The following is a 24,061-nucleotide window of genomic DNA, read 5'->3' on the forward strand; positions in this document are numbered from 1 at the left end:
TCTGAAAGTCTAATTTTCTGCTTAATGAGAATAGTTTGAAATGTAATTTCAGGGTGGGGGTGTGGGTGAAATAAAGGGAGGAAATGCAGCTCAGTTATAATCTCTCTCATTATCACCATTAAGTATCTTGTTTTACCATCTCAGCCAAAAAGAGAGAGAGAAAGAATCAATTATCGGACAGGGTTGTTTCAGAGTAAAACATTTTATCATTACCCAATTAGAGAAAAAACATAAAAATTTCAAGGTCGCAATTTTGCTATTTTATTTCAAAGGACCCTAGTAAATTATCTTATTCGACCCAAGCAATCATTCAAAAGTTTGCTACCTGCTTTGTCATAATCGCTAAGCAAGTTATAGCTTTCAAGAATATCTTTTCTGCTTTGGATCACTTTAGCAACATCTAACCATTTCTCCATCTTTTTGGGATTAAAAAAGTTTATGAGTTCTTTCCGGATCTTCTTGGTTGGTCCCAACAACGTAATTGGTATGTTTAGAGCCAAATAGGAAAAATTGGCATCAAACTTAAGAAATTTTTCTCCAATTTCGTCAGTAACATTATAATCATCATTATAAGGATCCCTTCCAAAGAATGTTTTAAAGCTGGCTTCAAATATTATAGAGAAGCAGAACTTGTGCATTTTTACCATCTCCCAATCTACCAGTTGTGAAAACTTTGTCTTAAATACAATCTGGAGGTTCCTCATCATGTTATCAGAGAGAGTGTCCAATGATTTGCCAACAAGATGTTGATAATTCCTGTGTATATGTTCATTTAGGTCAGGGTATTTTTCATTTATAGTCGGTGGATGGTCAAATGCTTGGCTTGATATTTGATCTGCTAATTCTGAAAATTCCAGATACTTGCTGCTCTTGGTCACAATGGGATATTGTAGGGGGTTGATTATAAATGTAATATATTTGCCTGAAAGAAAAAAAAAGAAATTGATCAAAGCCAAAATGATAATTTATGCTCACATTCTGCAACCTGTTGCCTTATAGTAATACTTCTCTATCTCAGCAACTTTAAGATGCTTGGACTTCAACTCCCAGAATTCTCCAGTTAGCCATGGTTGGCTGTAAATTTTAGGAGTTTAAGTCCATTGAGAAATAATGCCTTAGAGGAATCATGTACAATAGCTCCCATCATCTCCGACACAAGACATATGCTGGCTGATACTGATCTAGAAAACAATGTTTTCTAGAGAAGTGTGGTTTAGTCAAAATCATTTTCTGGTGCTTCCCTCCAAATTATAGTAGATGTGGCAGTCACAGAATGAATACCATCCTCACAGCACTAGAAGTGAGGTCTTTCAAAAATACTGAATAGCACAATATTTCTAAAAATGGAATAATAAATTTACTTTTAAATGCAGCTTGACTTATACTATGGCATTAATCCTGAAAAACGGTAGCCAAACCAGACATACATGCATGCATGCATGAATGCATACATTTTATATGTATATTACAAAATAGGAAATTACAATAAACTACTAAATTGGGTTTAGAGATATGAAAAAATAGCAAAATAAACCATGATAGCTTCCATGAACAATATGCTCTGCAGTCAAAGGTTGCAATACTATGCCTCAAATTTCTTTTCTTTCCCCAATGACAAGAAATACGTCATAACAGAATTAATACTTTGCTTTGTATGGGTAAGCAGCATTATTCTTTATTTGCACCAAACTTTTTACATTTCTGGCCTTTTATTATATTTCTATTAATATTTGTGGGTCACATAACACTTCTGATCCCAATAACAATGGGTATGAACGTGCTATAAATTTTGCATTCTGGTTCCAGTAACAAATTATCCATTTTTATTAGGTTGTCCCTTGAGGTAACAATAAACAAAATTTAACAATATAATCTGTGAATATTTCTAAATATGCTTTATTCATTAATATCTAAATTAAAACTTAGTTTAAGTATTTCCACAATAAATTCAAATTGAGAAAGTCCACATTTTGGTATATTATTCATCAACAAGAGCACTTTCTTATTTCATATCCCAGCAATCATAAATTTAACTAAAATAGTGCACTTGCTGAACAAATCTAAAGCTTTATAAGTCACAATTATTTCACTTCTAAATACCAAAACTTGGTAAACTTCTTCTGAATTGTCCAATAAACATAAGAAAGAATATTTTGTGGAAGATTGTAGGATACAAATTTAACATTCTTTAAAACACTATGTTTCTGATTTGTAAAAAAAAATATATCTCCATTTGTTCCCAGGTACCTTTCAGGTTTTTCTTATCTATCTTCAGCAGAATATAGAAGTTAAATATAGCTTTGGAAACCTCTAAAATTCATTTGAACAAAACAGTAATTTTAAAACTAGAAAGCATTTATAAGTACCCAAAACACTGTAAAAAAGCAAAACTAAAGAATTTTTCCTTAAAAAGTATAATGGGAAAAGCTACCTGGAGTCTAAAAGAGACATTCCTCGAATACTATAACAGTACAAAGATTTCTTCCCCAACACCAGCTATGAAATTCACCTTCAACTCAAAAGTTGTAAATTATATTGTAGTAAATATAAACAAAGTGCTATAACCTTTCTTCTTGTGATCCCAACTGAATACAATTGTTAACAGCTTTGAGGCCTGATAATGTGTTAATCTCACAATTCAGGGGGGAAAAAACAGAAACAAAAATAGATAAAGAAAACCTTCTGACTTGCTTTGCTGCTAGACAAAAGTCACATTACACTCTATAAAGAAAGCTCTTAGCTTTCTTTTCTAAAAATCCAGCTTGTCTTTACTTTGGATTATAAATATTATCATAAGGTAATCATACATCTAAGAAGTTTAACCAAAAACATTAGCTTAGTGAAAGAAGAAATCTAAACAATATGCAGTTTTAATTTCTAATTCACCGAATCTGTACCCAAAATGCTCATTTAGTAATTTTCCCAACACCAAGCAGTGATCTTGCTCAGTGCCATAGGGAATTCAGGTAGAGAGAAGAAGTTCCCTGAGGATGGACTCCAGCACGAGTCTGAAAGCTTGAAGACTAAACCTTCAGTCCTGGTGGCCAACCCAAATTGGATCCTGCAATGTATATTTGCCTTCATTCATTATAGGGAATACTCAGAAACCATAGGTTATTTCTATACAACAGATTTGAATATAGGTGATTTCATTATGAAACTCATGCATTTTCAAATGGTTGCTTTCCTCTTGTGGGAAAGCAACAATTATTTTCAAGTCTGCCACATCTTATTAAGAGAATCAAGCTACAATGGATATTTTAAAGGTTCTATACAGTTTTTAATTACTGAAACTCTTAGTTTTATAGCTCTTTAAATAATGAGGAAGAAAATTAGAAGCAATTCAAAATTAGACACTTTCCCAATGTCTGGAATATCTTAAAATCACTTCTTGCAATTCCTACGAAATAGGAAGAATTATTAATTACAGATTTTATTCTTTCTTAAAAATTATGATTGGAATGTGGAGGTGATTGCTTTCTCTGGCATTTTGCTTTGGACTCCATGATTAATTCACAAACAGATGTTACTTAAAAAGAAGAGATAAAGTTGTCTAGTTATGAAAAAGGTTATAAAGCATTCCAAAATTCAGAAATAATGTCCAAAAAATCAGTGAGAAACAGGAACTGTAGAGCCTGCAGTCACCTATTTATTTATTAAATTTTGTATCACCCAACCCTTTAAAAACTGGAAGCTCTAAATTCTATTTGATAATATTCAATAATAACCTAATATTCTTTAGGTTGTGTGTTTTAAGGACTGCAACAGAACAATTTTGTAAATGTTTACTTAGGAGACAATAGATTGAATTTTTCTGTCAACAAAGGTGTATAGAATTAATAAATAATTCTATTTAATAAATAAATAATTTAAAAAAAATAAAATAAATAAAAAGCACATCTACTGCCTGCATGGAGTACTTCTAAGAATTATCTCAAACAGAGGGGTCCAGTTCATAGCTAAGTTCTGGAGGGAAGTTCCTTGGGTCCATTGGGTCATCCTAGGGTCTTAGCTCGGCTTTTCATCTGAGCACCAATTGGGAGGAGGGGGGGAGAGACTGAACGCCATGGTGGAGCAGTACCTGAGGTGAACTATCAGCAGTCCAGTTGGGCAAACCTCCTGTCTTTTGCTGAGGTTCTGTATAATAATGCTGTTCACAGTAGCACAGGAATAGCACCGTTCAAAGTAGTGAGCAGCATGGACTTTGTCCCAATGCCTGAGTATCCAAGAGATCCCCCCTCCTCAGTCAGCTTGACTGATTGGATGTCAATGCTGAAAGCAACCTGGAAGAATGTCAAAAAAGTGCTAGCTAAAGCAGTGCAGCCCTATAAGAAACAGGCTGATAAACACTGAGCTCCGCAACGGCCATTTCAGGTGGGAGAGAAGGTCTCTGCAAAATATTTCCTCACGTGGCAACTTATAACAACATGCCAATGCTTTATGAGTTGACATATAGAATGCATTATTGGAATTATTATTGTTATAAATCAGATTTTCGTTAAAATGTTTTTATTTTCCATTTTTCATTTTCACAGTCACATATATACTGTGCATAACTGGGGCCATACAACATTAAACAATAATCACAGCAATTCCTCTTATCAACAATACCCCCAGAAATATAAATAAAATGAAACTCAAACTCAAACTCAAATAGAAACCCCATATACCTCTTCCACTCTCCATACACCTCTTTCTTCCGCCCCCTCCAACTTACTATCTTCCCTCCATCATTCCCCTCTACCCTACTTCCCATCCCCCTCTACCACTCCTCTCTCCCGGTCCACTCCCTCCCTTCCTTCTCACCCTCCCTCCTATCCTCTCTCCCGCCCTCTCTCCCCCTCTTTCTTCTTTCCCACTCCTCCTCCCTTGGTGTATTTCTACTATATGTCAATGTATTCAGCTTGTCCTATTTTTACAGAGAAATTAAAGAGAAACAGTATACATGTGAAATCGCATTACATTGATATCTAACACATAGTATATATCCCCCCTCCCCTCCCCTCCCCCCTAACACCCCACCTCCCTCCCCCCAACTTCCCAGAGCCCGTACACGGTATAGATTTTTAACAAACACAGTCTAAAATATATTGAGACAAAAAAAATAAAAAAAGAGGTTAATAACATCTCTACATTGATCTTAGCTTCTTCCTGTTACACTAACTTTGAACAGTTTAACTCATTCCTGATCTTAAGCGTAGACTATCTGGAATTTCTTAGTCCCGTATTTGTTTTGTATATAGTCAATCCATTTTTTCCAGTCTCATTTATATCTCTCATTTGAATTATCTTTAACATATGCCGATATTTTAGCCATCTCGGCTAAGTTTGTAACTTTCAATGTCCATTCTTGAGTTGTAGGCAAGTCTTCCTTCTTCCAGTATTGCGCCACCAACAGTCTTGCCGCCGTTATTAGGTGCAGAACCAAGTTAGTCTCTACCACTGTAAAGTCAGTACATATACCTAGTAAAAATAACTGAGGAGTAAACTTTATCCTTCTTTTAAAGATATTTTGCATAATCCACCATATTTTTATCCGAAATGCCTTAACCTTTTGACAGGTCCACCATATATGAAAATATGTAGCATCGAGAGAACCACACCTCCAACATTTAGGCTGTACATTCGGATACATAGAAGCCAGCTTTTTAGGATCTAAATGCCATCTATAGAACATCTTATAAAAATTTTCTCTCAGGTTTTGAGCTTGTGTAAATTTCACATTTCTTACCCATATTCTTTCCCATGTATCCAACATTATTGGTTCTTCAATATTTTGAGCCCATTTTATCATACAATCTTTAACTAATTCTGTTTCTGAATCCATCTGTATTAGTACATTATATATCCTCTTTATATGCATTAAACTTTGATCTCTTATTTGTTTAAACAAATTATCCTCAACTTGGATAAAACCAATTTTTTTTATCTATTTTCCACCTGGCCTGTAATTGCCCATACTGGAACCATGTTTGAACTACCTTTTCTTCTTTTAATACCTCTAAAGATTTTAGTTGTAGAACCCCCCTTTCCAAAATGAGAAGCTGTCTGTAGGTAGTTCTATCCTGTTTTTGTGCTGTATTCATATTTTCAATTGCATGTCTAGGAATTGCCCACATGGGTATCTTGTCATTTAATTTATATTGGTATTTTTTCCAGACCCGCAGTAAAGCATTTCTTAAAATATGACTTTTAAAATTCTTATCCAGTTTTTTGTTGAATAACAGATAAGCATGCCAACCATATACCAGATCGTGTCCCTCGATATTCAGTATTCTATCATTAGTTAAATGAGTCCAATCACTAATTACAGATAGTGCCACTGCGTCATAATATAATTTTAGGTTAGGTAATTTCAAACCTCCTCTCTCTCGTACATCTTGCATTATTTTCATCTTTACCCTCGGCTTCTTTCCTGCCCATACAAATTTGTTGATACCCTTCTGCCATTCTAAAAGATTCGCATCTTTTTTAAGTATAGGTAACATTTGGAAAAGAAATAAAAATTTTGGTAAGATGTTCATTTTCACTGCCGCTATCCCACCCAACAAGGATAAGTGCAATTTCTCCCATTTTTTCATCTCTATCTGTATACTATGCCAAAGTGGTTCATAATTATGCTTATATAATTTGCCGTTTGAGGTTAAAATATTAACCCCAAGATATTTGACTTTTTTGACTACCTCACATCAGATTTGATATGTTGAGAAATATACGCACACAGAAATTGGTGGGTGCTATTCATTAATGTTATTAATTCTATTTCATGAGAACACATTTGGAGCTATTACATACACTTTTAAAAAAAATATAAAAAGTACATGCTTGAATTTGTCATTGCATAAAAATATATTCTTCTACACACATTTTTTCATATTCATCTTTTTAAAACCCACAAACATATTATTTTCCAGTTATATAAAAAAGTAAGAGTTGTTTATTTCTTATTTCCAGAATATAACTTAATAACAGAGCTGAAAGGCTTCTAGTCCAACCCTCTGCTCAAGCAGGGAACTCTGTACCATTTCAGACAAATGCTTGTCCAATCTCTTCTTAAAAGCCTCCAGTGTTGCAGGCCTCACAACTTCCCTGAGTTGTTGTTCTAAGTGTTAAGGAAATTTCTCCTTAGTTCTAGTTTGTGTCACTCCTTGATTAGTTTCCAGCTATAGCTTCTTAACCTGCCTTCATGTGCTTTGGAAAATAGGTTGATCCCATTAGATATTTGAACATTGTTATCATATCACCCTTAGTCCTTCTTTTCATTAAACTAAACATCCCAATTCTTGCAACTGTTCTTCATATCTTTTAGCATCCAGTCCAACTAATTATCTTTGTTGCTCTTTTCTACACTCTTTCTAGGATCTCAACATCTTTTTTATATCATGGTGACCAAAACTGGATGCAATATTCCAAGTATGGTCTTACCAAGGCATTATAAAATGGTATTAACACTTCACATGATCTTGATTCTATCCCTCTGTTAATGCAGCCAAAGACTGTGGCTTTTTATGACAGCAGCATCACACTACTGGCTGTCCACTAGGGCTCCAAGATTTTTCTCACTACTATTTAGACAAGTACCACCTATTCCATACCTGTGCATTTGATTGTTCTTGCCTAAATGTAGAACTTTACTTTTCTCACCATTGAAATTCATAGGGATGTCTATATTTTAGAGATTTTGCTGGTTCCCATGATTGTATAACACAATTGCATAGGGCTCTACAGTCTAAACCTTTGCCTCTGATCTAAACAACAGTTTCAGTCTGACCACCACCTGATATTATTGATGCACAGCTAGTATCATTGCATTGTATTTTTGGGATATTAGTTTGAGATGGCATTAGAAAGCTTAATTCTAACATTGTTAGAATAACGCTGTATTGGCCCAATAAAGATCAGTTATCGTGTGGTGAATGTTTAAATTTGTATACACTTAAGGATGCTTAACTACATCAGAAGCTCACAGAAAGCTCCAATTTGGCAATGCCTTCTATTTGTCCACAATCACATTGCAGAGGAACTTAATTTTCCTTTTTGGGAAGACTCAAACTCAAAGGTTTTGGCCAAATTATGGTTATCACAATCTTAATACTGGGTCATCTTCTCTCATTTTCTAACTGAACACTCTTGAGATCCCAACCCCTTTCCAAACAAACATTAGACACAGCTATTAGTTAGGATGTGTGTGTGTGAAAAGGGGGGAAGGAGGGAGGGAGGGAAAAAGGAGCTATTAGAACTTGCAATACTTGTAGTACCTATTTGATAAGCAAGGTGGAATCCATTATCATTGTCCTATATTAAGTACAACCAAAGGCATTTTGAGATGTGTGAGAGAGAATGTGGTCAGAGTGATGCCAGCAGCACCACACTACAAGTTTCTCCCCTTTTCTAAATATGTAAAAGTCAAATTACTGCCTTAATGAGTTTTCAGCCTTAATCTATAAAACTGGGAACAATTGTTTCAAAAATTTCACACCAAACACTGCACTGAAATTATTTTTATAGTTTCAGTGACTCTTCATGCATCCAGCATAAAAATTTCCAGTGAAGCATAATTTTATCAAGTTATTTGACTTTTCAAGGATGAAACATTACTACCTTGGACAATGAAAATACATTCAGTTTCTCTAATGTGGATATCACTAACTGTTGTCCATAGGAATTTGCCCCTTTCACCTGAATGATAAATGCAGCATCATGCTACAAGCTCTGGCTCTTTGGAACATATGTGTGATACAGCAATGCATGTAGAAATATGTATTATGGAACTAGAGAAGATTTCTTTTTGGAAATATAAAAGATGTACAATGTTATACCACTGTGGAAAATTTCCTAATTGCTGATCAAAATCTTTCAGATAAAAGTTCACAAAGCATCTCCCCCTTAGTTTTGAACAGTTTGTAAACAAAGGTAAAAAATAATTACTGTCTTCATAGTATAGCCACAAACTGTTCAAAGATTTCAGTATTTTTTTTCCTCTGGCTACAGTCCAATCTATCACAAAGAAATCATCTTGGGAGTCACATTTTATTATAAGCACCAGTGACCAAAAGACTGGAAATACTACACTCTGCTCTCATATTATTTAACAAGATGATTTTGAATGCTATTAACCTGAAGATGTCAGCTAGCTTTCCAACTCTGAGCATTCAGGGTAAACAATTTAAGATTTCTTTAAAAATTAATTAATATTAATTTAAACCATCTGTCCACCATCTGCTATTTTCAGATGAAAAATATGAGCTGTTTTCTTTGTGATCTTGACTCCAACATTTTGCAAAACAATCCCCAATTCTTATATATTTAATTACCAATATAAAATAAATCATCATTTAAGTATCGGGACAAAGTTCTGAATTAAATTAATACATGCCCATGATCTATGTTTCCTTATGAATCATTTGGATTTATTTCCAAATAAATTTGTTTATGACCTGTACAATTATATACTCTTATTCTATGTACTGTAAGCTCACTGAAGTGTAATGCTGTACACAATACACTTCTGACAAAGTGTCATGAAATCAACACCTCTATTTGTCCAATTAATTTCACTTCAGGCCAAAAAGCAACACCCCATTTGCAAAATCACTTTTCAAGTAACAAAAGATGGGAAGAAAGGGGGAGAGGGAGAAGAAACAAAATATCCATAGAATTCAAATCCATTACAAATTGAATGAAATAGCATTGGCTTACAGAAGCAAATCATAATAATAGGATATTTATTAATAAATATACTTCAATATAATATATTGAATATTATCAATATCATGAATATCAATATAATATAATGTATTCAATATATTCCCTGAAGAAAAAGAAGAAGAAGAAGAAGAAGAAGAAGAAGAAGAAGAAGAAGAAGAAGAAGAAGAAGAAGAAGAAGAAGAAGAAGAAAGTTCAATATAATTAATTACTGCTAAATTTTTATTGTGTATGTTGATGTGTGACTGAAGAGGGAGATTAATCCTACAAGACTTTGTAAACTGTGATTTTTTTCTGCATAGAGCTCTATATATCTTATATATCCTTACTTGGGAGTTACTTCTTGGGATCATGGTACAGATACATAGTCTCTTGATTATAAAGTAAAGTGTTGTTCAATAAAAGTTTTAATCAGAATTACAACCCTATACTCTTTGTACTTCCTGTTCCTCCATCATCCTCTTTATTTCATCTCAACATCTGGAAATTTGGGACAAAGGGATGCAGCTCAAGAACTGCACATTTAAACCATAGCACAGACTTTTGCCCCTGTACATTGTCAGGATTGTAGCCTTCCTGTTTAAGGCTGGGCATCAGCTGGTTAAAAATATTTTTTCATGTATTATTCATTTGGCATTCATTAGTTTTGGATCTAACTGGAAATTCTCATCCTTATCCAATCTGATCAAGGGTACAAACCACCAATGTGAAACAGAGCACAGTATGTTTTCAGTATGTTAATATTCAGCAAGAAACTTTCCATAGTCTATTGCTAACTTCATTGAGCAATACCAGTAGTCCTTGACTTATGATCAGAATTTCTGTGGCTAAGTGATGCAGTCGTTAAGTAAACCATCATGTGATTGGGTGATTTTGCAATCAGCTTTTTTGCCACAGCTCTTAAGTGAATCACTAGGTCATTAAACAAAACTTGCCTTTCCCATTGACCTATCTTGTTGAAAGCCAGCTGACAAAGTTGCTAATGGCAATCACATGACCCTGGGGCTGCTGAAACCTTGTAAATAAATGCCAGTTGCCAAGGGCCCAAATTGCAATTATGTGACCATAAGGACACAGCAACGTATGAGGATTGATTTTAAGAAAACTTTTTAATGTTGTTGTAACTTTGAATGGTTCTAAAAAAATGGTTATACATTGTGGAATGCCTGTATTGTTAAAGTATAAATCATAATATAGGTACATGTATACATGAAATACAGGTATCTGTTACTGAAACTGTTAAGTAATATTTTACACATTTGTAAAAGATATCCCAAGAACACACTTCGCGTCTGCTCACTAAAAACATATCACCTTATGAGACCTTAGAGGCGTGCCTTCTTGTATATATTCCTGACTAATTTTGTGTAATTTACCTACTTAACTCATGTTCTTGGGTTTGCTTGGGGAACACAGAGCAGAGAACTTAAAAACTATTGTTCGGTAAAAAGTTAGCTTCTGCAGTTGCATGAAATTAAAACATCCCTATAGCATTTACAAATCTTATAATGACAAGCTTTTAGAATTCGTTAATTTAATAATATTGCACATACACTATGAAAATTCGGATTTTTTTACACATGAATGCTTTGGATGACTATTCACTTCACATGAATCTTTGTAAAAAACAGGAATAATATAAAAATCATGAAGAAAATATGAAAAACAGGAGAATCTGACGATCTCAGAAATGTATAGTTTAAAGCAGTTTATTCAATAAAACAAACTATACTAAATACATTGTGACAGTGATATATATATCACTGTATCACTATATAATCTATATGATTGTGAAATATATTACAAGTTGTTATTTAACAGACTCATTTATAATCAAGTTGGCCCAATATCAAATTTAATGGAATAAATTCTCTGGGACTGAAAAAAGTGCCTTTCATTCAAATGTTACTTCTTTATTGGATAATGAAGTACCGTATTTTCACGACCATAAGGCACACTGAAAATCCTAAAATTTGATCAAAAACCGGCAGTGCGGCTTATAACCCGGTGCGCTTTATATATGGAGCAGTTTCCCTCCCCAGCGCCCAGGCTTTCTCCTCCATTCCTGCCTCCCGTCCCTTCCACCATCTGAGCAGTTTCCCTCCCCAGCGCCCAGGCTTTCTCCTCCGTTTCTGCCTCCCGTCCCTTCCACCATCTGAGCAGTTTCCCTCCCCAGCGCCCAGGCTTTCTCCTCCATTCCTGCCACCCGTCCCTTCCACCATCTGAGCAGTTTCCCTCCCCAGCGCCCAGGCTTTCTCCTCCGTTCCTGCCTCCCGTCCCTTCCACCATCTGAGCAGTTTCCCTCCCCAGCACCCAGGCTTTTTCCTCCATTCCTGCCTCCTGTCCCTTCCACCATCTGAGCAGTTTCCCTCCCCAGCGCCCAGGCTTTCTCCTCCATTCCTGCCTCCCATCCCTTCCACCATCTGAGCAGTTTCCCTCCCCAGCTCGCCCAGGCTTTCTCCTCCGATTGGTTTTAATGGGGAGGTCCGATGGAATAGCGCTTAATGGGAGAAGGATTAATAGTTTCTCGGGTTCAAGCTGCGGATTCTAACTTTCACAAAGGGAACTAAAGCTGAGCAGGTAATTGCCTTATTAAAGCCGATTCAGTTCGCGGGAGATATTTGGTGCGCTTCTTTGAAAATCTCCCTCCCAATTCTGCCCAACGCCTCCCCGACCTTACTGGACGAATGGTGCGGGGGGGGTGTATCATGTAGTGCGGAGTCCGAGGAGTGGCAGATGTTGCGATTTCGTTAGTAATTTGTTTGTTTGCGAAAGTTGCGCGCGGATGAATGTTGCAAAAAAAACGTGCGGCTTATAACCCGGTGCGCTTTATATATGAAAAAAGTTTGAAAAATTAACGTTAACTGATACTGCGGCTTATAATCCGGTGCGCCTTATGGTCGTGAAAATGCGGTATATCTCCAATGCATATTTCTTTGCTTAGAACAGAATATACAGCTTGCAATAGCTGTGGCAGTATATTTTAGCCAGGTAGATATGAAAGGTCAGATGTTCTGAAAATTGTTTTGTTAAGTAGGATTAAAAGATTGAAGTTGTGGTAAGTCTCTCACTTTCAAAACTCTTGGCAGGTCAAAACAGGTTACATGGGAACCTTTATATATCTCTACACATATTTGTTTAAAAAAAATCTACACACACACACACACACACACACACACCCATATAACAATTATTTTCCACACTAACAATTATTTTCTATTTTAAATTTCCTACACTAGCTCATGTTAACTCAGATTCACTTTGAATTCTTCAAGGGGTAGAGGGAGCTGTGAGGAGATACAATCGCAATTAATAATAGTGTTGCCTAAAATTGGAGAGAGAGAGAGAGAGAAAGAGAAGAGGGAGGGAGGGAGGGAGAGAATGAACACAACATGTAGAAACAGGTTTTCTGGGGCATAAAGGGGAGAGATTGCTGATTCCATTTACGTAACACTGGTCTTTCTTATTAGGAAGATTTTGCTGAAAATTTGACAATGATGTACAGTAGTGACTCACTGGAATGACGTTTAGGGAAAATGATTCTGCTGCACCACCACACAAAACCAATTAGAGAACTATTTTCCACGACAGGTCAGGAATTTCCATTGTTTCTTGTGGAGAATAATTTCTTTATTAAGGTGACATCCATGTCCATTATTGCTTTTCAGAATGACAATCATTTGCTTATCATAGAGGAAAGTACAATCAGTGAAATCACGTCACCAGTCTGAAGCAATGCCAGAAACTCAGAGCATCAGCCTGTGTTTTCCAAACGAACTAATCTGAGAATTAATAAGGAAAACATTATATATTGGCACTATTTTTGCAATACTTTTAGTGGCACATCAAGAGGAAAAGGTAAAGCTAGCACAGAAATGTTCTAGATATTTTGGCATTTCTGAATCCCTCTATTTTGCCAGTTCTGAGAGGCTTCCTGAAATATTAGTACAATATTAGTATAAGTCCCCAAATCCCCAGCTAGTTTGGAATTCTTGTGTTAGAATTCCAAGATATTTGGAACAAAACCTGAGATTTTATTACACATATATTATAGTTCCCTACAAATCTAATTCGGTACAAAAAGTGATAGTGTTTGAACATTTCAGTTTAGAGGAAAGGGAAGGGAAGACATAGTAAAACTGTTAAAAATCAGTCATACTATAGAAAATGTAGTGGGGGGGAAGGTTTTTATATTTTTCTCACAATGTTACTGTAGAATTGTATTTGTTAAACCTAAATATGGGAGATTGAGGATGAAATAAAGTACCTATATTACTTTAATTATTTTTACTTACTAAATGCAAACTGCCCAGAATTATCTAGAGTAGGCAGTCTTTAAACTGAACGGATGGAAGGATACATAGATTCAGGAATACATACAATCTATATTCCTTTGTACTATTTTTTAACCTACTAAAAAGATTCTAAGAAGTAAATAAAACAAAAATGTTACTCACCAGCCATGTGTACAGTAAAAATATCTCCATGTTTTTTACTCAAAGTTAATAAAAAATCAGTAGCATTTTTTCTATAATTCAGGGCTTCTCCCAAGAAAGGAATCCAACCATTTATTAAGGGAGGTTCTCCAGGGTGCCTGAAAAAGAAAAAGAAAGCACTGTTAGTTGATATATAACTTATATGATCAAAGTACTGAAAATTTGAAAACTTGGCAGTCACACCCTGAGATTTTTTTTTAAATTCCTTAGACGCCAAAATTTCTACATCCATACATTTTGCCACTTATCTTCACTATATTGTAAAATCAATACAAATTGGTTTAAATGTTCAATTAGGGAACTGATTAATGGTAAAATGTATCTATAATTAGGTCACTATCAAAGCATCCAATGTAAAGCAAAATATATACAGTCAAATAGTCAGATTTAGTATTTTTAAAGTCTAAAATATCTTCCCAATTCAAATTATAAATAAATAATCCAATTAAAAAAACAACTAACTAAAAAACCCCAAATGTGGGCACGGTATGTGCATTTACATGAATAATATATTCTTAAAGACAATTATATTTCAAATCTCTGTATTTAATATTTATGTTGTAACCTTGTATACATGAAAGTAAAACCTTCTTTTCCAGAAGATTTTTCAAACTCTGTATTGCACTAAATTTTCAATTACATATTATTCTGCAATACCACTGATCCAATAAAATATGCATTTAATATTCCAATCATTTATAACTAATAGCTAACAACAAAATATCAATCAATTTCATAAGCTAGAATATATTATATTTCCATGTTCAATTTTCCAATGACTTGCTGAAATATATACTTTTGTGAATGGCATAGTCCAATCCAATCCAATAAATCTGACTGATTAACTGAAATATACATAGATTTCTTTGCAATCCATACTAGAAACTCTAGCTGCCTTGCATTTGAAATCCATTAACTCTACAAGAGCAAATCAAAGCCCAAAATATCATGCAGAGCAATCTGTCAAGGGAGATTCTCAGTCATCCAGGTCATGGTTCTCCCAAAGGTGCTTTTTCAAGAGGCAACTGGACTTTCTGTTTTTTCTTTGAAGATGTTTTGCTTCTCATCCAAGAAGCTTCTCCGGAACTTTGCAGCTTCTTCGGAACATGCAGAGCAATCATTATTTTCTGAGCAGTTTTTTTTTTTTTTCGAGTTAAAATATATTTTATTCATTTTTCACATTCCATTTGCAATCACTTATATACAGGGTATTTACTATAAGAAAAGAAAAAAAGAAAAAGGGAATAAAACGAACAAATAAAAAGGAAACACAACTCATCATTCACAACCCCACCTAACCCTTCCATCCTCCATACACCCCATCTACCCCCTCCAACTTTCCTTTCTCCCTCTAACACTCCCCTCCTACTTCCCTTTCCCCACAAACCTTTCTCCCCTTACTCCCCAAACACCCTCCTTACATTCCCCTTACTCCTTCCTTACTCCTCCCTCTTCTTTCCCTCTACCTCCCTCCTTGGTGTATGCCTTTATTCGAGTGTTGTTTGATCTGATAAAAGTAAAATGAACCAAGGAAAAAAAAAAAGAAGAAAGAAAAAACCACAGTATATAAATACATTCTTATTCTTATTAAGACTATTTTAACACCCCCCCCCCCCACAAATCCCCATCCCCAATCCTCCCGACTTCCCAGGGCCCACACCTGGCACTACCTTCTGTCTAAAATATCTTGTATACATATGGATTAAGAAATAAAAGTAATATGTCAAAAGAAAGAAAAACAGAAAAAAAAAGAAGAGAGAAAAAAAAGAGAAAAGAAAAAAGAAGAAAAAAAAGAAAAAGAAACCACTCTTTGTGTTGATCTCAGCCCCCCATCTTTATCTATGCTTAAATAGTATAAATCATTCTATCTATATTTTATTCTCGTCTCTTACTTCTTTGCTATTTACCCCAACCTTCTGTAGACTCTCCCGTTCCTCTTCCTAAACCTCATGATCCCTTCCGATAAAATTTAAGCAACGTGGTTCATGCCACATATTCAAATATGACTTTACAGAAGAGTAATCAAACTTTCCCTTCTAGTAAAATTTAAACAGCGTAAGTGATCTTTCTTAACCTCCTTTTCAAACAGTAATTCAAAATAATCTAGCCAAGCTTCCCCTTCTTAGTAAAATTAAGCAGCGTAGATCAAATATTACTTTACACAGAAATCAATTTCTATCTTAAGATAATTCCAACCGACTTTCTCTTCTGATAGGATTTAAATAACGTAGTTCATTCCACATGCATTTTACCCTCATCCCTTACTTGTCTAATATTTACCACTATCAAATTTATACTAGCATTTGTTTAAAATCTAACTCAAAGCAATTTCAACCAACTTTCCCTTCTAATAAAAGTTAAATAGCATGGATCATTCCACATATTCAAACAATACTTTCAGCAAGAGTCAGTTAACCTTCTGTTTTAAAATAGTCCCTTCTAACAAAGTTTAAACAACATAAATCATTCCGCATTCTTTTTACACTTATCTTAAGATAATCCCAACCGGCTTTCTGTTCTAATAAGCCTTAAACAACGTAAATCATTCCACATATATTTTACCCTCATCCCTTGCTTGTCTGATGTTTACCACTATCAAATTTATGCTAACGTTAATTTAAAATCTAGCTCAAAGTAGTTTCACCCAGCTTTCCCTTCTGATAAGAATTAGTCCGCTTTTTCTACCGGAGAGAGGTCTCAAACCCCCATTCAGTCCTCAACTTTGGCGAGTATTTTAAAATGTCTAAATTCTCGATCTCCGTTTTTCTGCTTCTCCGAGGGAGGAAGGGCTACCCCCTCCATCTTGCAACCACATGGCCTGCCGTTTGCCTTCTCCTTCCGCTTGTCTCTCCTCTCTTCCAAGCGAGTCAGGAAGTCCCGCCTTCAGAATCCTGCAATAGAAATCTTGAGCCTCCGAAACAGAGTTAAGACGAAATCTTTGATTCTCAAATGTAACCGTGATGCCGGCAGGGGCCTCCCATCTGTATCGAATCTGTTGACTCCTAAGCTCCTTAGTTAAAAAGGTGTAATCCCTTCTTGCTTTCAGCATCTGGAAGGGAATATCTTTGAAGACAATCAGGTCCTGGCCGTCAACTCGGAGACTGTTATTATGAAGCTTTTGCACAATCGCATTTCTAGATTCTTTTGTAGAGAAATGTATAATTATGTCCCTCGGGAGCTGTCGCTGTTCCGCTATCAATGAGTTCTGGCGATAGATTTTCCGAATCTGCCAATCAAAGTTAAGTCCCGGGCTTCCCACCGCATAGCTGAAGGCTTCAGCAAAGGTCTGTTTCAAATTCTCTTGCTCCTTTTCACGGAATCCTCTGACTCTTATTGCAAATGCCTTCCTATTAAAATTTATCATCATGAGCTGTTCTTCATTGTCTCTAATTTTTTGTTGTAAAATTTGAATATTGGTAGTCAAATTAAAATTAGCCTTCTCCAAACTTTCCAATTTGTTCTCTATTTCAGCAGAGTAATCTGACAGGGCAGACATGGCTGCAAACGTATTCGCCTTCATTTGATTAACTTTAGACTTTAAATCATCATATAGTTCCAATACAAATTCCTTAATTTCTTGTTTAAAGGCATTAAACATTTTAAAGAAATATTCCTGTGTTAGAAATTCTCCAGTAGAGGGCATAGGAGACAAAAGCTGTGGTTCCAATAAAAATTCTTTAAATTCTTTAGACACATTTGTAGCAAGACGTTTCTTTGACCTGGGTGCCATAATAAATAAACAAGTAAGCAGCGCTTTGCTCCCCTCTATTTCCAAAGAAGAAGAGTTTATTTTGTTAAGGAGCGGTCTGCAGGAAGGTAAAACCGGCTAAGTACATCCACTATCAATCATCCACGGAGAGAAATCGCCATTTTGAAATGCATTTAGACAAAGAAGTCTCTAAGACAAATGGTGCTGGTATTTAAGATAGTAATAAAAGCATAAATCTCACAGGGGTGGGACCCGCCCGTATCAATTCTAGCTTGAAAAAACTTTGTTTTGTCCTGGGGGGGGGCTAGCCTGTCTGGGGCTGCCAAAAAAAAAAGGGCAGCTGAGAAGAACTGGCTGGAGATAAAAGCTCTGCTCCGGCTGGATCTAATCTCTGTCCACAGCCAAAAAAGGGAAAAAGGCTGTGGCTTACGAATAGACCCTCGCCTACAGAGCTACTCCCTGCCCCTTTTTTTGCCAAAAAGGGGTGCTATCTATGATCTTATTTAGATATACAGACCAGATCTCTGAGGAGCTCGGTGGAGCCCTCCTCGGCAACAGGCCACGCCCCCAGGAAGAGCAGTTTTCTCTGATTAAATAACAATTTCCATACCCAAAACTTTATTTTATCAAGATTTATAAAGTTCAAATTATAAATCATATTTTCAGAATCCTTCAAGAGAAGCTGTTGCTTAGGCATCCTGATGAAATGGTGAAATGCTTGTGAAATGCCAAAGCTAGTTCCACAGGTTCATATTTCTCTTACAAAATTCCATTCAAGTGTATGTAAGAGGCAAAGTTTTCATCATGATGTACTTTTACTGTTTGCCTTCCCTATCAACACTAATGAACTATTCAATGCTTACTTAAAGAGTGTTAAATATCATTGATATGATTCCTTAGATGTTACCTGAAATACATGAATATCAATTTCAGATAGCTGAGACTTTCATGAAGGAAACCTTGAGCTTTCTGAAGGCAGGTTGATATTTAAGATTACTTTTTTAAATCTACTCTATAAGATTTATCTTCTCTTTCTTGTCTTAAATATATTTATTCTCATGTTAAAAAGAAAATGAGATGAATGGCAGGAAATATTAGCAGCCAAAATTTGTTTTCACTTTTTAGAAATTTATTAGGGATTGAAAGGATGGAATATAGCATATATAGCAGAGGTGGTACTCAGCAGGTTGTGACAGGTTTTGGAGAATCAGTAGGGAAATTTTGAGTAGTTCGCAGAACCAGTAAATACCACCTCTGATTGGCCCCACCTCATCTATTCTCTCCCTCCCGAGTCCCAGCTGATCGGGAGGAAATGGGGATTTTGCAGTAACCTTCCCCTGGAGTGGGGAGAGAATGGAGATTTTATAGTATCCTTCCCTTGCCATGCCCACCAAGCCACACCCACCAAGCCATGCCCACAGAACCAGTAGTAAAAAAATTTGAATCCCACCCCTGATATATAATCAAAGGGAATAGTACCACAATAATCAGTAGGGCATCCAATGCTAACTGAACCTCTATCTGAACTAATTCTATAAAACTATTTTATTTCCTAATTACATGGATTGTCTTAATTGATTAGCATCAACATTTTAGCATGTTTAATCCTATAATGTTTTTGAATATATTATGTATTTTACCCATTAATTTTTTATACCAAAATTATGTAAAAATGAATTCTAAAAATGAATTTTTAAAAAATATTCCCTTATACCAAATTATGCAGTACATCATAGAACTGAAAGTGTTTGAAACAAAAACATTTTATGAAGCTTTGTCTTTTTAAGTGTGTTTTCCTACCAAACAATTATAATGTTGCCATGACTTATTCCATTTTAATCTTTCATAGATTAATATTCATAGAATCATAATCACATTTTTAAATTGATGTCAACCTTCGTCATTTTTATTTCTAAATAGTTAAATCCATCTAGACTAATATGAAACGTAGTAACTTTCTGAAGTTGCTGTTATGTTGCTTTATAAATGTTATTTAAAATAACAGAAGAGACATCAACATTAACTTTTTGGTCTATTAGTAGATAAAATTTTGTTTCAATCAACACACAATTGGACTACACTTGGATGTTAAAAACATACCATTTTAAAAAATAGAATACAAGTATTTTTCTTGTTTACATTAAGCCTATAATCTTATTTTTCCCAAAATGTTGTACTAACCTTCATATAGAATTCTAAAAAATATGTTAACAGTAGTAATCTTTGTTTTGTACTATAGTTTATTTGAAACTAGGTATCATTCACTAGTATCATTGATTAAATAAATACATTTTCAGTATGTCCACATTTTATTTCTAATAACTTGTTTAGACTAAAATGCCTTTCATGTTTTTTATTTATTTATTTGTATTTAGAAAACATCTAATAAAACACTTGTTTTGATATATTTAATACTCTTCTACTTACATTCCACACAGTAGCAGAGGTTCTTCATGACTATTGGCTGGGCAAAATTCTAATTTAAAAAAAATCATAACATAAAATCTCAGTCTCAATGTAAGATTTGGATTTAGTCAAGTACCATGTGGAAACCATTAAGCGATAATTTCTGGGTCTTCCAGATATTTCCAAGTTCATAGTACAAAGCAAGCCCAGCATTTCTAAAATATTTGGGTATATTTACATTTATACTTGCTTTAGTCTAAATGTTAATTAAGGACCTTATTCTAGCTCACAGCTAATACAACTTCTTTAACCCTTAACCACAGAAATACTATTTCAGCTATGCTATTACAGACATGAGATCATAATGACTGCTCATACAATTTTATTAATCTATGAAAATAATAGGTGGGATATGTTGTTAAATTTACTTTATATAGTTACAATTTTCATTTATTGATCAAATTAACAAGTTTTATAAATTCTATTCACAACTGGAATGGTCCGTTTTTAAAAATAGGGGTATTCCGAACATTTTGGAAAACTGTTGTGGTCATTATGACCTCGGGTCTGTGGTTAAGGATTAAACAAAACATGTCAGTTTACTTAGAATATTTCATAACAAAGAAATAAGAGGGAGAAACATGCTGCCTCTATGCCTTTTTACTGTACATTGTACTATGCACCAGTAATTTCATTTAAAATCAAGTCAATGCAAGCAGACTATATTGTTTTCTTTAAGTATATATCATATGGCTTCCAAAGCCACTATGAATAACATTAATTTTTTAGTTTATTTGTCACTGCACCTTGTACAATAAAATTAAATGCCATCTTCAGTGTAAATTATAACTATAAAAATAAAACACAAACACACATCCTTATCCTATACCATTTGCCAGATGGTAATAGTTCAAAAAAAGGGTGTCCAGGATGAGATGGATCTTTAAGAATGTTTTGAAATTTCTTAAGGCAATGGGAGCTATAAAGCTCTTTCAAAGAGGGGAGAGGGCAACCAATGATCCTCTGGGCAATGGCGTTAACACTCTGGAGTGCTGTCCTATATGCCACTGTGCAATTGGCAAACCATACATAGGTGCAGTAGATTAAAATACTCTCTATGGTGCAGCGGTAGAAGGTCACCAGCAGTTTTTCATTCAGTTGTTGTTTCCTGAGAAGTCTCAGGTAGTATAATCTCTGCTGGGCCCCTTTGACCAGTGCTGCAATGTGAGTGCCCCTCAGGTCCTCTTTTATGATAATACCCAGAAACTTAAAACTAGTCACTTGCTACACTCGGTCTCCATTGATAAGCAAGGACCGGATGTCTGATCTATTCCTGCTATAGTCCACTATAAACTCCTTGGTCTTATTGGTGTTAAGGACCAAGTTAATGTCTCCACACCACAAAAGCAAACGGTCCACCTCATCTCACTAGGCAGACTCATCCTCCCCCAGAGATGACTCCCACCACTGATGTATCGTCTGCAATTATAGTAATAGTATTACTAGCATGAGTGGGAATGCAGTCACACACATAAAGAGTATAGAGTAAGGGACTTAACATGCACCCCTGTGGTGTACCAGTATTAAGAATAAGGACTGAAGAAATATAATTGCCTAATCTGACCCTCTGAGAGCAGCCAGACAGGAAATCCTCAATCCAAAAGCAGATTGAATAAGAAAGTACAAAATCCTTAAATTTAGACACTAGTCTATGTGGAAGTAACACTAGTCTATTGTGTTAAATGCAGGCCTATAATCTATAAAAAACATCTTCACCAGAGGTGAATTGCTACTGGTTTGCATTGGTTTGGGCAAAACGGTGGTGGTATTTTGGCCTTGGTTGCCTGAACTGGCAGTGACCCAGGCTGGCCATGCCCCTGAACCAGCTCCCCGGTCACCGATGCCATTGCTGGCATGTTTTTTGGTAATTCTTTCATGTTCTGCACATGCGCAGATCAATTTATAGTCAACTGTACATGCACGCCCAGCGAACCAGCAGCAATGCTGGCAGCACCACACCCCTGATCCTCACATAGAGCCCCCCCGCTGTACCAAATGAGTCAGAGCAGAGTGAAGAGATTTACCTCATGAGATTATAATTTTAACAGAGCTGTAAGAATTAAATCTATAACTGTTAGAAATCCTAATACATTATCAAGTTTTCAAATTGAAGGGAAGCCTGGCTCTGTGGCATCCCATGTTAGTCTTCTCTAACTGATTTCATAAATACCAACAGAAGAAATAAATGGCTCTGATACTACAGTCCCTCAGGAAAAACATTTATACAGTACAACTCATTTTGTATTAATCACAAGAGACTGACTAGTTAAATCAAAGATCAAGGCTTTATTTCTATCAAAGCTTTATTGCTATCAAACATAGCAAAAAATTATGTTAAGAAAATTACCCTATAATTCAGAAGATTTTCAAATATGAAAAGAAACTCTGCTATATTATTATTTTTAAGTTGGCACTATTAACATTAAAAACATCTATAGATAGTGAAAAGTTATTTAGCATTTATAAAGACTAGTATACAATTATAAGTGGTTATTAATATAGCATGAGTAAAAACACTGTAAAAGAATGTTTTAGTAGTACATTTTTATCTTCATTATTTGTTCTTTCACTCAGTAACCACAACCTAACAATTATACTTTACAATGAATGCTGAAAATTAAAGGTTATTGTACCAGTATCTGATTAAATAATATCATCTGTTATTTTCTATTGTTCTCATAACGTTTTTCCTTGAAACCATATTACAAATAGCTTTGCCTTGCTATATGATGTTTAGTATGAAATGGAACAATTTCTGCTTAAGTTCTATTTTTTCCATTGTTGAATATTGTCCAATTTTCATATCACAACTTTATTTCATCAGCAAAGATTCTCTTTTCTGGTATTGTGCCAATTTTTTTCTGTTAATATGTATTTTAGTACACTGTGATATTTTTAACTTATGACTTATGAAACTAAATCTACCCGAAATATTTGTGCTTTCAGTTCTAGTTTATCTGAATAATTTGGTATAGTTTTTTCCAACTGCGTGATGGCCTAGTGGTGAAGATGCTCCTCCCACTCAGAAGGTTGAAAGTTCAATGCTCAGTAGTGGCAAATGTTTCTCTCCTAAGGTAGAAAGAAAAAATATCTGCTGCGAATTGTGTGTGGCGTCAGGAAGGGCTTCCGGCCAGTAAATACTCAGTTTCATCCAGTCACTGTAAGGGATTACAGGGTCATAAAAAGGAAGCTTTTTGGTATATTTCTTTCCTGTACTTTTGGGAGGTTTATTTTACATAAACATGATATATGATAAAACATCCCTTCTTTGTTGTAGTATTCCCAACATTTATTCTTTTTTTTTTTTTAAATATATTTTATTCATTTTTCACATTCCATTTGCAATCACTTATATACAGGGTATTTACTATAAGAAAAGAAAAAAAGAAAAAGGGAATAAAACGAACAAATAAAAAGGAAACACAACTCATCATTCACAACCCCACCTAACCCTTCCATCCTCCATACACCCCATCTACCCCCTCCAACTTTCTTTCTCCCTCTAACACTCCCCTCCTACTTCCCTTTCCCCACAAACCTTTCTCCCCTTACTCCCCAGACACCCTCCTTACATTCCCCTTACTCCTTCCTTACTCCTCCCTCTTCTTTCCCTCTACCTCCCTCCTTGGTGTATGCCTTTATTCGAGTGTTGTTTGATCTGATAAAAGTAAAATGAACCAAGGGA

At 35.2% G+C, this 24,061-nt stretch overlaps 1 protein-coding gene across 1 annotated transcript in view; it reads right to left on the reverse strand.

Moving 5' to 3' along the window:
• The window catches only part of LOC116512139 (cytochrome P450 7B1), a 111,755-nt gene that overhangs the window by 15,651 nt on the left and 72,043 nt on the right, over positions 1 to 24,061 (reverse strand). The window contains exons 2-3 of the mRNA XM_032222440.1: positions 14,163 to 14,299; positions 326 to 922 (exon numbers count right to left, since the gene is read on the reverse strand). Of these exons, the coding sequence (XP_032078331.1) occupies positions 326 to 922; positions 14,163 to 14,299 (734 nt within the window). The remainder of the gene's footprint in view (positions 1 to 325; positions 923 to 14,162; positions 14,300 to 24,061) is intronic.

This window comes from Thamnophis elegans, chromosome 8, assembly GCF_009769535.1.
Source record: "Thamnophis elegans isolate rThaEle1 chromosome 8, rThaEle1.pri, whole genome shotgun sequence".
NCBI lineage: Eukaryota > Metazoa > Chordata > Lepidosauria > Squamata > Colubridae > Thamnophis > Thamnophis elegans.